This window comes from Salvelinus alpinus, chromosome 16 (assembly GCF_045679555.1).
Source record: "Salvelinus alpinus chromosome 16, SLU_Salpinus.1, whole genome shotgun sequence".
In the NCBI taxonomy this organism is placed as follows: domain Eukaryota; kingdom Metazoa; phylum Chordata; class Actinopteri; order Salmoniformes; family Salmonidae; genus Salvelinus; species Salvelinus alpinus.
Window position 1 is genome coordinate 56,227,216 of NC_092101.1, and position 17,239 is coordinate 56,244,454.

The window sequence follows — 17,239 nt, forward strand, 5'->3', positions numbered from 1 at the left end:
CACTATACACACTATACTATATGCACTATAAACAATATACTATATACACTATACTCACTATACTATATACACTATACTGTATACAATATACACGCCATACTATATACACTATACACACTATACTATATACACTATACTATATACAATATGCACACTATACTATATACATACACCCTATACTGTCTACACTATACACTATACTATATATACACTATACACAATATACTATATACACTATACTATATACACTATACACCCTATACTATATGTACTATATACACTATACTATATACACTATGTACCCTATACTATTTACACTATACACACTATACTGTCTACACTATACACTATACTATATATACACTATACACAATATACTATATACACTATACTATTTACACTATACTATATACACTATACCCACTATACTATATACACTATATACACTATACTATATACACTATACTATATACAATATACACACTATACTATATACACTATACACGCTATATGATATACACTATACACACTATACTATATACACTATACTATTTACAATATACACACTATACTATATACACTATACACACTATACTATATACGCTATGCACCCTATACTATTTACACTACACACTATACTATATGCACTATAAACAATATACTATATACACTATACTATATACACTATACTCACTATACTATATACACTATACTATATACCCTATACTGTATACAATATACACGCCATACTATATACACTATACACACTATACTATATACACTATACTATATACAATATGCACACTATACTATATACACTATACTATATACATACACCCTATACTATATGTACTATATACACTATACTATATATACACTATGTAACCTATACTATTTACACTATACACACTATACTGTCTACACTATACACTATACTATATATACACTATACACAATATACCATATACACTATACTATATACACTATACCCACTATACTATATACACTATACACACTATACTATATACACTATACACACTATACTGTATACACTATATACACTATACTATATACACTATACTATATACAATATACACACTATACTATATACACTATACACGCTATATGATATACACTATACACACTATACTATATACACTATACTATTTACAATATACACACTATACTATATACACTATACACACTATACTATATACGCTATGCACCCTATACTATTTACACTATACACACTATACTATATACACTATACTATATTTACACTATACGCAATATACTATATACACTATACACAATATACTATATACACTATACACACTATACTATATACACTATACACACTATACTGTATACACTATACACACTATACTATATACACTATACACCATATAATATATACGCTATACACATTATACTATATACACTATACAATATACACACTATACTATTTACATGGAGGCCACTGACTCACTAATTTGTGGCTTTGGATCAAAATAAATAAGTACCAACATTATTTCTGATAGTCTTTAAGACATGAAGGTCAGTCAATCCAGAAAGTTCAAGTTCAGTCGCAAAAACCATGAAGCGCTGTGATGAAACTGGCTCTCATGAGGACCGCCACAGGAAAGGAAGACCCAGAGTTACCTCTGCTGCAGAGGATAAGTTCATTAGGCCTACTCCCAACCGCTCGCTCACGTTGTACAGCGCCACTACTCCCAACCGGTCACAGTAATCAGAACGTCTGGTCTGAATGGACCTGTGATAGGGTACACCAATCAGAACGTCTGGCCTGAATGGACCTCTGATAGGGTATACCAATCAGAACGTCTGGTCTGAATGGACCTCTGATAGGGTTTACCAATCAGAACGTCTGACCTGAATGGACCTCTGATAGGGTTTACCAATCAGAACGTCTGGTCTGAATGGACCTCTGATAGGGTATACCAATCAGAACGTCTGGCCTAAATGGACCTCTGGAGGATTTTTTGGGAAAGTAAGCAAGTGCCAACAAGCTCCATGAAGACGCCCTCAAAGACGCCCTCTGGTGGTTTCAACGCGCATTAACGGCAACAATGGCTGACAGTAACATATTAGGACATCATGCACTGTATTAGGCTGTACCACACAGCAGTATCCTGCAAGCTGTGCTGCAGTATGAGCCAACTTTTAAAGGAGGAACCACTGTATATAGCCAGCAGCATACCACCCTGCATCCCACTGTGTTAGACAGCAGCATACCACCCTGCATCCCACTGCTGGCTTACTTCTGAAGCTAAGCAGGGTTGGTCCTGGTCAGTCCCTGGATGGGAGACCAGATGCTGCTGGAAGTGGTGTTGGAGGGCCAGTAGGAGGCACTCTTTCCTCTGGTCTAAAAATATCCCAATGCCCCAGGGCAGTGATTGGGGACATTGCCCTGTGTGTAGGGTGCTGTCTTTCGGATGGGACGTTAGCCGGGTGTCCTGACTCTCTGAGGTCATTAAAGATCTTATCGTAAGAGTAGGGGTGTTAACCCCGGTGTGGCGGCTAAATTCCCAATCTGACCCTCATACCATCACGGTCACCTAATCATCCCCAGTTTACAATTGGCTCATTCATCCCCCTCCTCTCCCCTGTATCTATTCCCCAGGTCGTTGGTGTAAATGAGAACGTGTTCTCAGTCAACTTAGCTGGTAAAATAACAGGAAAATAAATAAATATCACAATGTTTTATGAGTACATAATCACGATAGGATCAAGGTTGACATCGTCCAACCTTACACACACACACACACACACACACACACACACACACACACACGTACAGACAGTGGTGTGGCTGATGTCACCATATAAACACTGACAATGCAGGCCTTATTCTCACAGTGTGCAGGGCCCCACGTTAATTGCCCTGGCAGTGGCTACACTTCTCAACTTCCATATAATTTGTAAGAGCAACATTGTTCGGGCTTGTAGTAAAGTGAAATACAAACTTGTGACCTCTCCTCTCCCTCTTCTAGCCCGTGTGACCGTCCCCGCGTGATAGAGTCCCTACGAGGGGTGGAGGTGGTGGATGTAGCTGCTGGAGGGGCCCACAGTGCCTGCATCACGGCCAGCGGAGAGCTTTACACCTGGGGCAAGGGGCGCTACGGACGCCTGGGGCATGGAGACTCTGAGGACCAACTCAAACCCAAACTGGTAAGCCAAGGTTCTATCTTCTCTCAACTTCTCTCTTCTCAACTTTTCTTCTCTCCTATTTTCGTCTCTCCTATTTTCGTCTCTCAACTTCTAATCTCTTCTCTCATCTTCTCTTCACTCAAAATTGTTCTTCTCTCCTCAACTTCACTTCTCTTAACTTTTCCTCTCTCCTTCTAATCTCTCCACTCAACTTCTCTCACTCTCTCACACACACAAACATGTCCTGATGCTGAGTGTATCTCTGTCTCTCTGTGTGTGTCTCTCTTCAGGTGGATGCTCTGCAGGGCCACAGGGTGATAGATGTGGCGTGTGGTAGTGGTGACGCCCAGACTCTTTGTCTGACTGACGATGACATGGTATGGTCTTGGGGCGATGGAGACTATGGCAAGCTTGGACGGGGCGGCAGCGACGGCTGCAAGGTCCCCATGAAGGTACAATCCAGAACCGTCCTGTCCATTTACACTGCAGGTTTCGTCCCAAATGGCACTCTATTCCCGCTATCAGGGATATTCAAATCTTACCCCATGGAGGTCTGGGCTACTGCTGGTTTTCTGTTCTACCTGATAATTATATGCACCCACCTGGTGTCCCGGGTCTAAATCAGGCCCTGATTAGAGGGGAATCACTCACCTGGTGTCCCGGGTCTAAATCAGTCCCTGATTAGAGGGGAATCACCCACCTGGTGTCCCGGGTCTAAATCAGTCCCTGATTAGAGGGGAATCACCCACCTGGTGTCCCGGGTCTAAATCAGTCCCTGATTAGAGGGGAATCACCCACCTGGTGTCCCGGGTCTAAATCAGTCCCTGATTAGAGGGGAATCACCCACCTGGTGTCCCGGGTCTAAATCAGTCCCTGATTAGAGGGGAATCACCCACCTGGTGTCCCGGGTCTAAATCAGGCCCTGATTAGAGGGGAATCACCCACCTGGTGTCCCGGGTCTAAATTAGGCCCTGATTAGAGGGGAATCACCCACCTGGTGTCCCGGGTCTAAATTAGGCCCTGATTAGAGGGGAATCACCCACCTGGTGTCCCGGGTTTAAATTAGGCCCTGATTAGAGGGGAATCACCCACCTGGTGTCCCGGGTCTAAATCAGGCCCTGATTAGAGGGGAATCACCCACCTGGTGTCCCGGGTCTAAATCAGGCCCTGATTAGAGGGGAATCACCCACCTGGTGTCCCGGGTCTAAATCAGGCCCTGATTAGAGGGGAATCACCCACCTGGTGTCCCGGGTCTAAATCAGTCCCTGATTAGAGGGGAATCACCCACCTGGTGTCCCGGGTCTAAATCAGTCCCTGATTAGAGGGGAATCACCCACCTGGTGTCCCGGGTCTAAATCAGTCCCTGATTAGAGGGGAATCACCCACCTGGTGTCCCAGGGTCTAAATCAGTCCCTGGATTAGAGGGCAATCACCCACCTGGTGTCCCGGGTCTAAATCCGTCCCTGATTAGAGGGGAATCACCCACCTGGTGTCCCGGGTCTAAATCAGTCCCTGATTAGAGGTGAATCACCCACCTGGTGTCCCAGGTCTAAATCAGTCCCTGGATTAGAGGGCAATCACCCACCTGGTGTCCCGGGTCTAAATCAGGCCCTGATTAGAGGGGAATCACCCACCTGGTGTCCCGGGTCTAAATCAGGCCCTGATTAGAGGGGAATCACCCACCTGGTGTCCCGGGTCTAAATCAGTCCCTGATTAGAGGGGAATCACCCACCTGGTGTCCCGGGTCTAAATCAGTCCCTGATTAGAGGGGAATCACCCACCTGGTGTCCCGGGTCTAAATCAGTCCCTGATTAGAGGGGAATCACCCACCTGGTGTCCCGGGTCTAAATCAGTCCCTGATTAGAGGGGAATCACCCACCTGGTGTCCCGGGTCTAAATCAGTCCCTGATTAGAGGGGAATCACCCACCTGGTGTCCCGGGTCTAAATCAGTCCCTGATTAGAGGGGAATCACCCACCTGGTGTCCCGGGTGTAAATCAGGCCCTGATTAGAGGCGAAGAAGCAATCATATGGTACAGAAGAGTATTAGGACCAAGTGAACAGAAACAATTAATAAACGTTGATGGTGATGATACTTGGTACTTTTCTTTCTTTTTTTCCCCACAAATTTTAGTAAAGTTATTTCAGGATATATTACCACAGTTGATATAGATCTGTTATTTACCAAAAAGCCAAGTAACTTTGGTAAATTATTAGTAGTTTTGCAAGCCTCGTGCACTACAGAAGTAGTACACTATAGAGAGAATATGGTGCCATTTGGAACGTACACACTGTCTCACCAAAACATGACTGGGCCATAATCTACCAGTTTTACCCATACCAAGATGTGTGTTTTCCCTCTCATGTCTGAGTTCTCTTGCTGTGTTGTCTGTAGATTGATTCTCTGACTGGACTGGGAGTGGTGAAGGTTGACTGTGGCTCCCAGTTCTCTGTCTCTCTCACCAAGTCTGGAGCAGTTTACACCTGGTGAGTAAACTATACACCCTGACTACCACCTGTATGAATGGTGTGTTCAGGGGTAACGGTGACTAACACCTGTATAAATGGTGTTTTCAGGGGTAAAGGTGACTACCACCTGTATGAATGGTGTTTTCAGGGGTAAAGGTGACTACCACCTGTATGAATGGTGTTTTCAGGGGTAACGGTGACTACCACCTGTATAAATGGTGTTTTCAGGGGTAAAGGTGACTACCACCTGTATGAATGGTGTTTTCAGGGGTAACGGTGACTACCACCTGTATAAATGGTGCTTTCAGGGGTAACGGTGACTACCACCTGTATAAATGGTGTTTTCAGGGGTAACGGTGACTACCACCTGTATGAATGGTGTTTTCAGGGGTAAAGGTGACTACCACCTGTATGAATGGTGTTTTCAGGGGTAACGGTGACTACCACATGTATGAATGGTGTTTTCAGGGGTAAAGGTGACTACCACCTGTATGAATGGTGTTTTCAGGGGTAACGGTGACTATCACCTGTATGAATGGTGTTTTCAGGGGTAAAGGTGACTAACACTTGTATGAATGGTGCTTTCAGGGGTAAAGGTGACTACCACCTGTATAAATGGATGTGTGTTTTCAGGGGTAACGGTGACTACCACCTGTATGAATGGTGTTTTCAGGGGTAACGGTGACTACCACCTGTATGAATGGTGTTTTCAGGGGTAACGGTGACTACCACCTGTATGAATGGTGTTTTCAGGGGTAACGGTGACTACCACCTGTATAAATGGATGTGTGTTTTCAGGGGTAAAGGTGACTACCACCTGTATGAATGGTGTTTTTAGGGGTAACGGTGACTACCACCTGTATAAGTGGTGTTTTCAGGGGTAAAGGTGACTACCACCTGTATGAATGGTGTTTTTAGGGGTAACGGTGACTACCACCTGTATAAGTGGTGTTTTCAGGGGTAAAGGTGACTACCACCTGTATGAATGGTGTTTTCAGGGGTAACGGTGACTACCACCTGTATAAAGGGATGTGTGTTTTCAGGGGTAACGGTGACTACCACCTGTATGAATGGTGTTTTCAGGGGTAACGGTGACTACCACCTGTATAAATGGATGTGTGTTTTCAGGGGTAACGGTGACTACCACCTGTATGAATGGTGTTTTCAGGGGTAACGGTGACTACCACCTGTATGAATGGTGTGTTCAGGGGTAACGGTGACTACCACCTGTATAAATGGTGTTTTCAGGGGTAAAGGTGACTACCACCTGTATGAATGGTGTTTTCAGGGGTAACGGTGACTACCACCTGTATAAATGGTGCTTTCAGGGGTAACGGTGACTACCACCTGTATAAATGGTGTTTTCAGGGGTAACGGTGACTACCACCTGTATGAATGGTGTTTTCAGGGGTAAAGGTGACTACCACCTGTATGAATGGTGTTTTCAGGGGTAACGGTGACTACCACCTGTATGAATGGTGTTTTCAGGGGTAAAGGTGACTAACACTTGTATGAATGGTGCTTTCAGGGGTAAAGGTGACTACCACCTGTATAAATGGATGTGTGTTTTCAGGGGTAACGGTGACTACCACCTGTATGAATGGTGTTTTCAGGGGTAACGGTGACTACCACCTGTATAAATGGATGTTTGTTTTCAGGGGTAAAGGTGACTACCACCTGTATGAATGGTGTTTTCAGGGGTAACGGTGACTACCACCTGTATAAGTGGTGTTTTCAGGGGTAAAGGTGACTACCACCTGTATGAATGGTGTTTTCAGGGGTAACGGTGACTACCACCTGTATAAAGGGATGTGTGTTTTCAGGGGTAACGGTGACTACCACCTGTATGAATGGTGTTTTCAGGGGTAACGGTGACTACCACCTGTATAAATGGATGTGTGTTTTCAGGGGTAAAGGTGACTACCACCTGTATGAATGGTGTTTTCAGGGGTAACGGTGACTACCACCTGTATAAGTGGTGTTTTCAGGGGTAAAGGTGACTACCACCTGTATAAATGGATGTGTGTTTTCAGGGGTAACGGTGACTACCACCTGTATGAATGGTGTTTTCAGGGGTAACGGTGACTACCACCTGTATAAATGGATGTGTGTTTTCAGGGGTAAAGGTGACTACCACCTGTATGAATGGTGTTTTCAGGGGTAACGGTGACTACCACCTGTATGAATGGTGTTTTCAGGGGTAAAGGTGACTACCACCTGTATGAATGGTGTTTTCAGGGGTAAAGGTGACTACCACCTGTATGAATGGTGTTTTCAGGGGTAACGGTGACTACCACCTGTATGAATGGTGTTTTCAGGGGTAAAGGTGACTACCACCTGTATAAATGGATGTGTGTTTTCAGGGGTAAAGGTGACTACCACCGGCTGGGTCACGGTTCTGATGACCACGTACGGCGACCCAGACAGGTCCAGGGCCTGCAGGGGAAGAAGGTCATTGCCATAGCAACGGGGTCACTCCACTGTGTCTGCTGCACTGAAGATGGTAGGGAATTACTGATTTGTTTGTTTTCTGTCTGTTTTGAAACCGTGTTCCTGACTACTACTACTACCACCACCTGTCTACTACTACTACCACCTGTCTAGTACCACCACCACCAGTCTACTACTACTTCCTGTCTACTACTACTACAGTGTGTCTGTGCCATGGTATCTGTAGCTGTGTTTGTGTTTGTCTCAGGAGAAGTGTACACGTGGGGTGATAATGACGAGGGCCAGCTGGGAGACGGGACCACTAACGCCATCCAGAGGCCTCGTCTGGTCGCTGCGTTGCAGGGAAAGAAGATCAACAGGGTGGCCTGTGGCTCTGCCCACACACTGGCCTGGTCCACCTCCAAACCTACCAATGGTGGGAAACTTCCTGGTCAGGTAACTACTGAATGTTATAACTTCCTGGTCAGGTAACTACTGAATGTTATAACTTCCTGGTCAGGTAACTACTGGACGGTATAACTTCCTGGTCAGGTAACTACTGGACGGTATAACTTCTTGGTCAGGTAACTACTGGACGTTATAACTTCCTGGTCAGGTAACTACTGGACGTTATAACTTCCTGGTCAGGTAACTACTGGACGTTATAACTTCCTGGTCAGGTAACTACTGAATGTTATAACTTCCTGGTCAGGTAACTACTGAATGTTATAACTTCCTGGTCAGGTAACTACTGAATGTTATAACTTCCTGGTCAGGTAACTACTGAATGTTATAACTTCCTGGTCAGGTAACTACTGAATGTTATAACTACCTGGTCAGGTAACTACTGAATGTTATAACTACCTGGTCAGGTAACTACTGAATGTTATAACTTCCTGGTCAGGTAACTACTGAATGTTATAACTTCCTGGTCAGGTAACTACTGGACGGTATAACTACTCGCTATAAACTATGCATGTTCAGTTAGTCACTATCCAACATTCTGCCCCACACTTCTACAGTAATGTGATCAACATTCTGCCTCACACTTCTACAGTAATGTGATCAACATTCTGCCTCACACTTCTACAGTAATGTGATCAACATTCTGCCTCACACTTCTACAGTAATGTGATCAACATTCTGCCTCACACTTCTACAGTAATGTGATCAACATTCTGCCCCACACTTCTACAGTAATGTGATCAACATTCTGCCTCACACTTCTACAGTAATGTGATCAACATTCTGCCTCACACTTCTACAGTAATGTGATCAACATTCTGCCCCACACTTCTACAGTAATGTGATCAACATTCTGCCTCACACTTCTACAGTAATGTGATCAACATTCTGCCTCACACTTCTACAGTAATGTGATCAACATTCTGCCCCACACTTCTACAGTAATGTGATCAACATTCTGCCCCACACTTCTACAGTAATGTGATCAACATTCTGCCCCACACTTCTACAGTAATGTGATCAACATTCTGCCCCACACTTCTACAGTAATGTGATCAACATTCTGCCCCACACTTCAGAGGCAGAGTTTTAATGCTCGTTCACACTGGCACAGTTTTACAACGGGTCTTCAGACCTTTCAGAAATGGCGCATGTGGAAATTTGGTTGTTTTTTTGGCCCTCCACCCAGTTTGTGGACTAGAGTCGGTTGTTGTGGCTGGTGTTGTATAACCACTAGATGGTAGTAAGGGCTGTGAAGAAGGAACTCCTGGGCATCAAATCAAATTGTATTTGTCACATACACATGGTTAGCAGATGTTAATGCGAGTGTAGCGAAATGCTTGTGCTTCTAGTTCCGACAATGCAGTAATAACCAACAAGTAATCTAACCTAACAATTCCACAACTACTACCTTATACACACAAGGGGGATAAAGAATATGTACATAAAGATATATGAATGAGTGATGGTACAGAACGGCATAGGCAAGATGCAGTAGATGGTATAGAGTACAGTATATACATATGAGATGAGTAATGTAGGGTATGTAAACATAAAGTGGCATAGTTTAAAGTGGCTAGTGGTACATGTATTACATAAAGATGGCAAGATGCAGAGTACAGTATATACATATACATATGAGATGAGTAATGTAGGGTATGTAAACATTATATATACCAGGCTTACTTCCTGGTACGTCATTGTATTGTGTGTGTGTTTTCTATTTTTAACATCTTGGTTCTGGAAGAATGTGGGTGATCTCTAATCTGTGTTGTAACGTGGGGGATCTCTAATCTGTGTTGTAATGTGGGTGATCTCTAATCTGTGTTGTAACGTGGGGGATCTCTAATCTGTGTTGTAACGTGGGTGATCTCTAATCTGTGTTGTAACGTGGGTGATCTCTAATCTGTGTTGTAACGTGGGTGATCTCTAATCTGTGTTGTAATGTGGGTGATCTCTAATCTGTGTTGTAACGTGGGTGATCTCTAATCTGTGTTGTAACGTGGGTGATCTCTAATCTGTGTTGTAACGTGGGTGATCTCTAATTTGTGTTGTAACGTGGGTGATCTCTAATCTGTGTTGTAACGTGGGGGATCTCTAATCTGTGTTGTAACGTGGGTGATCTCTAATCTGTGTTGTAACGTGGGTGATCTCTAATCTGTGTTGTAACGTGGGGGATCTCTAATCTGTGTTGTAACGTGGGTGATCTCTAATCTGTGTTGTAACGTGGGTGATCTCTAATCTGTTGTAACGTGGGTGATCTCTAATCTGTGTTGTAACGTGGGTGATCTCTAATCTGTGTTGTAACGTGGGTGATCTCTAATCTGTGTTGTAACGTGGGTGATCTCTAATCTGTGTTGTAACGTGGGTGATCTCTAATCTGTGTTGTAACGTGGGTGATCTCTAATCTGTGTTGTAATGTGGGTGATCTCTAATCTGTGTTATAACGTGGGTGATCTCTAATCTGTGTTGTAATGTGGGGGATCTCTAATCTGTGTTGTAACGTGGGTGATCTCTAATCTGTGTTGTAACGTGGGTGATCTCTAATCTGTTGTAACGTGGGTGATCTCTAATCTGTTGTAACGTGGGTGATCTCTAATCTGTGTTGTAACGTGGGTGATCTCTAATCTGTTGTAACGTGGGTGATCTCTAATCTGTGTTGTAACGTGGGGGATCTCTGTTTGTTGTAACGTGTGTTTTTAACGTGTGTGTGTGTGTGTGTGTGTGTGTGTGTGTGTGTGTGTGTGTGTGTGTGTGTGTTGACCCGTGTCCTCTCTCTCCCAGGTACCCATGGAGTACAACCACCTCCAGGAGATTCCCATCATGTCTCTGAGGAACAGACTGCTACTCCTGCACCACATATCCGAGCTCTTCTGTCCCTGTATCCCCATGTTTGATCTGGAGGGCCGGCTGGGGCAGACCGCACACGGACCTGCCCTAGGGTTTAACACACTACGGGGCATACTCATCTCACAGGGAAAGGTAGGGGACGTTTAGAACAGGCATTTGAAATAATTTTACTATTCGAATAGTATCATTTGAATTTTAGCTGTATGTGGTATTAGGTCATTTACTAGGATCCCCAGTAGCTGTATTAGGTAGTTTACTAGGATCCCCATTAGCTGTATTAGGTAGTTTACTAGGATCCCCACTAGCTGTATTAGGTAGTTTACTAGGATCCCCAGTAGCTGTATTAGGTAGTTTACTACGATCCCCAGTAGCTGTATTAGGTAGTTTACTAGGATCCCCACTAGCTGTATTAGGTAGTTTACTAGGATCCCCAGTAGCTGTATTAGGTCGTTTACTAGGATCCCCAGTAGCTGTATTAGGTAGTTTACTAGGATCCCCACTAGCTGTATTAGGTAGTTTACTAGGATCCCCAGTAGCTGTATTAGGTAGTTTACTAGGATCCCCAGTAGCTGTATTAGGTAGTTTACTAGGATCCCCAGTAGCTGTATTAGGTAGTTTACTAGGATCCCCAGTAGCTGTATTAGGTAGTTTACTAGGATCCCCACTAGCTGTATTAGGTAGTTTACTAGGATCCCCACTAGCTGTATTAGGTAGTTTACCAGGATCCCCAGTAGCTGTATTAGGTAGTTTACTAGGATCCCCAGTAGCTGTATTAGGTAGTGTACTAGGATCCCCAGTAGCTGTATTAGGTAGTTTACTAGGATCCCCAGTAGCTGTATTAGGTAGTGTACTAGGATCCCCAGTAGCTGTATTAGGTAGTTTACTAGGATCCCCATTAGCTGTATTAGGTAGTTTACTAGGATCCCCAGTAGCTGTATTAGGTAGTTTACTAGGATCCCCACTAGCTGTATTAGGTAGTGTACTAGGATCCCCAGTAGCTGTATTAGGTAGTGTACTAGGATCCCCAGTAGCTGTATTAGGTAGTTTACTAGGATCCCCAGTAGCTGTATTAGGTAGTTTACTAGGATCCCCAGTAGCTGTATTAGGTAGTTTACTAGGATCCCCAGTAGCTGTATTAGGTAGTGTACTAGGAACCCCAGGTGCTGTACTATCAATCAATCAATCAATTTTATTTTATATAGCCCTTCGTACATCAGCTAATATCTCGAAGTGCTGTACAGACACCCAGCCTAAAACCCCAAACAGCTAGTAATGCAGGTGTAGAAGCACGGTGGCTAGGAAAAACTCCCTAGAAAGGCCAAAACCTAGGAAGAAACCTAGAGAGGAACCAGGCTATGAGGGGTGGCCAGTCCTCTTCTGGCTGTGCCGGTGGAGATTATAACAGAACTATGCCAAGATGTTCAAAAATGTTCATAAGTGACAAGCATGGTCAAATAATAATCATGAATAATTTTCAGTTGGCTTTTCATAGCCGATCATCAAGAGTTGAAAACAGCAGGTCTGGGACAGGTGGCGGTTCCATAACCGCAGGCAGAACAGCTGAAACTGGAATAGCAGCAAGGCCAGGCGGACTGGGGACAGCAAGGAGTCACCACGGGCGGCAGTCCCGACGCATGGTCCTAGGGCCCAGGTCCTCCGAGAGAAAGAAAGAGAGAAGGAGAAAATTAGAGAGAGCCAAGATTTTCAAAATTTCCATAAATGACAAGCATGGTCAAATAATAATCAGGAATAAATCTCAGTTGGCTTTTCATAGCCGATCATTAAGAGTTGAAAACAGCAGGTCTGGGACAGGTAGGGGTTCCATGACCGCAGGCAGAACAGTTGAAACTGGAATAGCAGCAAGGCCAGGCGGACTGGGGACAGCAAGGAGTCACCACGGCCGGTAGTCCCGACGTATGGTCCTAGGGCTCAGGTCCTCCGAGAGAAAGAAAGAGAGAAGGAAAAAATTAGAGAGAGCCAAGATTTTCAAAGTGTTCATAAATGACAAGCATGGTCAAATAATAATCAGGAATAAATCTCAGTTGGCTTTTCATAGCCGATCATTGAGAGTTGAAAACAGCAGGTCTGGGACAGGTAGGGGTTCCGTAACCACAGGCAGAACAGTTGAAACTGGAATAGCAGCAAGGCCAGGCGGACTGGGGACAGCAAGGTGTCATCATGCCCGGTAGTCCTGACGTATGGTCCTAGGGCTCAGGTTCTCAGAGAGAAAGAGAGAACGAGAGAATTAGAGAGAGCATACTTAAATTCACACAGGACACTGGATAAGACAGGAGAAGTACTCCAGGTAACCAACTGACCCTAGCCCCCCGACACAAACTACTGCAGCATAAATACTGGAGGCTGAGACAGGAGCGGTCAGGAGACACTGTGGCCCCATCCGAAGAAACCCCCGGACAGGGCCAAATAGGAAGCTAGGTAGTTTACTAGGATCCCCAGTAGCTGTATTAGGTAGTTTACTAGGATCCCCAGTAGCTGTATTAGGTAGTTTACTAGGATCCCCAGTAGCTGTATTAGGTAGTTTACTAGGATCCCCAGTAGCTGTATTAGGTAGTGTACTAGGAACCCCAGTAGCTGTACTAGGTAGTTTACTAGGATCCCCAGTAGCTGTATTAGGTAGTTTACTAGGATCCCCAGTAGCTGTATTAGGTAGTTTACTAGGATCCCCAGTAGCTGTATTAGGTAGTTTACTAGGATCCCCACTAGCTGTATTAGGTAGTTTACTAGGATCCCCAGTAGCTGTATTAGGTAGTTTACTAGGATCCCCAGTAGCTGTGTTAGGTAGTTTACTAGGATCCCCAGTAGCTGTATTAGGTAGTGTACTAGGATCCCCAGTAGCTGTACTAGGTAGTGGTCCCGTGTGGTCCCGTGTGGCTCAGTTGGTAGAGCATGGCGCTTGCAACGCCAGGGTTGTGGGTTCATTCCCCACGGGGGGACCAGGATGAATATGTATGAACTTTCCAATTTGTAAGTTGCTCTGGATAAGAGCGTCTGCTAAATGACTTAAATGTAAATGTAAATGTAATGTATTAGGTAGTTTACTAGGATCCCCAGTAGCTGTATTAGGTAGTTTACTAGGATCCCCAGTAGCTGTATTAGGTAGTGTACTAGGATCCCCAGTAGCTGTATTAGGTAGTTTACTAGGATCCCCAGTAGCTGTATTAGGTAGTGTACTAGGATCCCCAGTAGCTGTACTAGGTAGTGGTCCCGTGTGGTCCCGTGTGGCTCAGGTGGTAGAGCATGGCGCTTGCAACGCCAGGGTTGTGGGTTCATTCCCCACGGGGGGACCAGGATGAATATGTATGAACTTTCCAATTTGTAAGTCGCTCTGGATAAGAGCGTCTGCTAAATGACTTAAATGTAAATGTAAATGTAATGTATTAGGTAGTTTACTAGGATCCCCAGTAGCTGTATTAGGTAGTTTACTAGGATCCCCAGTAGCTGTATTAGGTAGTTTACTAGGATCCCCAGTAGCTGTATTAGGTAGTTTACTAGGATCCCCACTAGCTGTATTAGGTAGTTTACTAGGAACCCCAGTAGCTGTATTAGGTAGTTTACTAGGATCCCCACTAGCTGTATTAGGTAGTTTACTAGGATCCCCACTAGCTGTATTAGGTAGTTTACTAGGATCCCCAGTAGCTGTATTAGGTAGTGTACTAGGATCCCCAGTAGCTGTATTAGGTAGTTTACTAGGATCCCCACTAGCTGTATTAGGTAGTTTACTAGGATCCCCAGTAGCTGTATTAGGTAGTTTACTAGGATCCCCAGTAGCTGTATTAGGTAGTTTACTAGGATCCCCAGTAGCTGTATTAGGTAGTTTACTAGGATCCCCAGTAGCTGTATTAGGTAGTTTACTAGGATCCCCAGTAGCTGTATTAGGTAGTTTACTAGGATCCCCAGTAGCTGTATTAGGTAGTTTACTAGGATCCCCAGTAGCTGTATTAGGTTGTGTACTAGGATCCCCAGTAGCTGTATTAGGTAGTGTACTAGGATCCCCAGTAGCTGTATTAGGTAGTTTACTAGGATCCCCACTAGCTGTATTAGGTAGTGTACTAGGATCCCCAGTAGCTGTATTAGGTAGTTTACTAGGATCCCCAGTAGCTGTATTAGGTAGTTTACTAGGATCCCCAGTAGCTGTTGAGAAAATACCAGCTACACTTCCAGAGGTCCACATGAAACACAATACAGAACATTAGTATAGTTCTGCATTCTGTGTTGTAAATGCTTTTCTGCAGTACATGTTCTGAGCACAGTGTTTTCTCCCCTCAGGAAGCAGCGTTCCGTAAGGTAGTCCAGGCCACCATGGTGAGAGACAGGCAACATGGTCCTGTAGTGGAACTCAACAGGATACAGGTAGGAATCGGACTGTTTGGAAAACCTACTGAGATGAACACTAGAAAAACAGCAGGCTTTCAGATTCTCTCAGTCATCATGTCCAGTCAGCAGAGATTTCTACTAAACTCTCTGTCTCTCTCTCGCTCTCTCGCTCGTCTGGTTTCAGTGTTATAAGCAGATATCTGTGTGATGTGGGAACCATGCTCCACCTTGTATGTCAGTCTATGTTGGGTTCCTCGTCTGTTCCAAATAGCACCCTATTCCCTTTATAGTGCACTACTATAGGGCCCATAAGGTTTGGGTCAAAAGTAGTGCACTACATAGGGAATAGGGTGCGATTTGGAATGCACGCCTAGTCTAGCCATTCCCCCTCCCAGAGCCTCGGTCCAGGCCACTGGGCCGCCACTGACCCCCTGCTGGGCTGACTGGACGCCTGGTGGAGGGAGCTGTCACTTTGAACACATCACACCCATCACTACTGCAGACTCTGTACCGCACTGAGCGGAACAGCCTGGAGAGATAACCATCTTTCTTTTCCTCCTCCTCTCCTCTTCCCCTCCTCTTCCTCTCCCCCTCCTCTCCCTCTCCCTCTCCTCTCCCCCTCCTCTTCCTCTCCCTCTCCCTCTCCTCTCCCCCTCCTCTTCCTCTCCCCCTCCTCTCCCTCTCCTCTCCCCCTCCTCTCCCTCTCCCCTTCCTCTCCCCCTCCTCTCCTCTCCTCCTCTCCCTCTCCTCTCCCCCTCCTCTCCCCCTCCTCTTCCTCTCCCCCTCCTCTCCTCTCCTCCTCTCCCTCTCCCCTCCAGGTCAAGCGGTCTCGTAGTAAAGGAGGTTTGGCGGGTCCAGACGGGACCAAGTCAGTGTTTGGTCAGATGTGTGCCAAAATGAGCTCCTTCAGCCCAGACAGCCTGCTGCTGCCTCACCGCGTTTGGAAGGTCAAGTTTGTGGGTAGGTTGTTAGGTCCATCCTCAGTAGGTTGTTAGGTTCATCCTCATGAGAGCGTGGGTAGGTTGTTAGGTTCATCCTCAGTAGGTTGCTAGGTTCATCCTCAGTAGGTTGTTGGGTTCATCCTCAGTAGGTTGTTAGGTTCCTCCTCAGTAGTTTGTGGGTAGGTTGTTAGGTTCATCCTCAGTAGGTTGTTAGGTTCGTCCTCAGTAGGTTGTTAGGTTCATCCTCAGTAGGTTGTTAGGTTCATCCTCAGTAGGTTGTTAGGTTCATCCTCAGTAGTTTGTGGGTAGGTTGTTGGGTTCATCCTCAGTAGGTTGCTAGGTTCATCCTCAGTAGGTTGCTAGGTTCATCCTCAGTAGGTTGCTAGGTTCATCCTCAGTAGGTTGTTAGGTTCATCCTCAGTAGGTTGCTAGGTTCATCCTCAGTAGGTTGTTAGGTTCATCCTCAGTAGGTTGTTAGGTTCGTCCTCAGTAGGTTGTTAGGTTCGTCCTCAGTAGGTTGTTAGGTTCATCCTCAGTAGTTTGTGGGTAGGTTGCTAGGTTCATCCTCAGTAGGTTGTT

The 17,239-nt window shown here is 45.0% G+C and overlaps 1 protein-coding gene across 12 annotated transcripts in view; it reads left to right on the forward strand.

Annotated features, from left to right (window-relative positions):
- herc2 (HECT and RLD domain containing E3 ubiquitin protein ligase 2) overlaps positions 1-16,679 on the forward strand; it is a gene marked incomplete at its 3' end in the record, with an annotated part of 169,836 nt that extends 153,157 nt beyond the window's left edge. For 10 of the 12 annotated variants that reach the window (XM_071346645.1, XM_071346652.1, XM_071346654.1 and 7 more), the window contains 8 exon segments: positions 3,015-3,192; positions 3,462-3,623; positions 5,566-5,657; positions 8,003-8,142; positions 8,338-8,525; positions 11,319-11,516; positions 15,672-15,755; positions 16,538-16,679. In XM_071346645.1, the coding sequence (XP_071202746.1) occupies positions 3,015-3,192; positions 3,462-3,623; positions 5,566-5,657; positions 8,003-8,142; positions 8,338-8,525; positions 11,319-11,516; positions 15,672-15,755; positions 16,538-16,679 (1,184 nt within the window). 12 annotated transcript variants of the gene reach the window in all.
- Between the last annotated feature and the right edge of the window lie 560 nt (positions 16,680-17,239).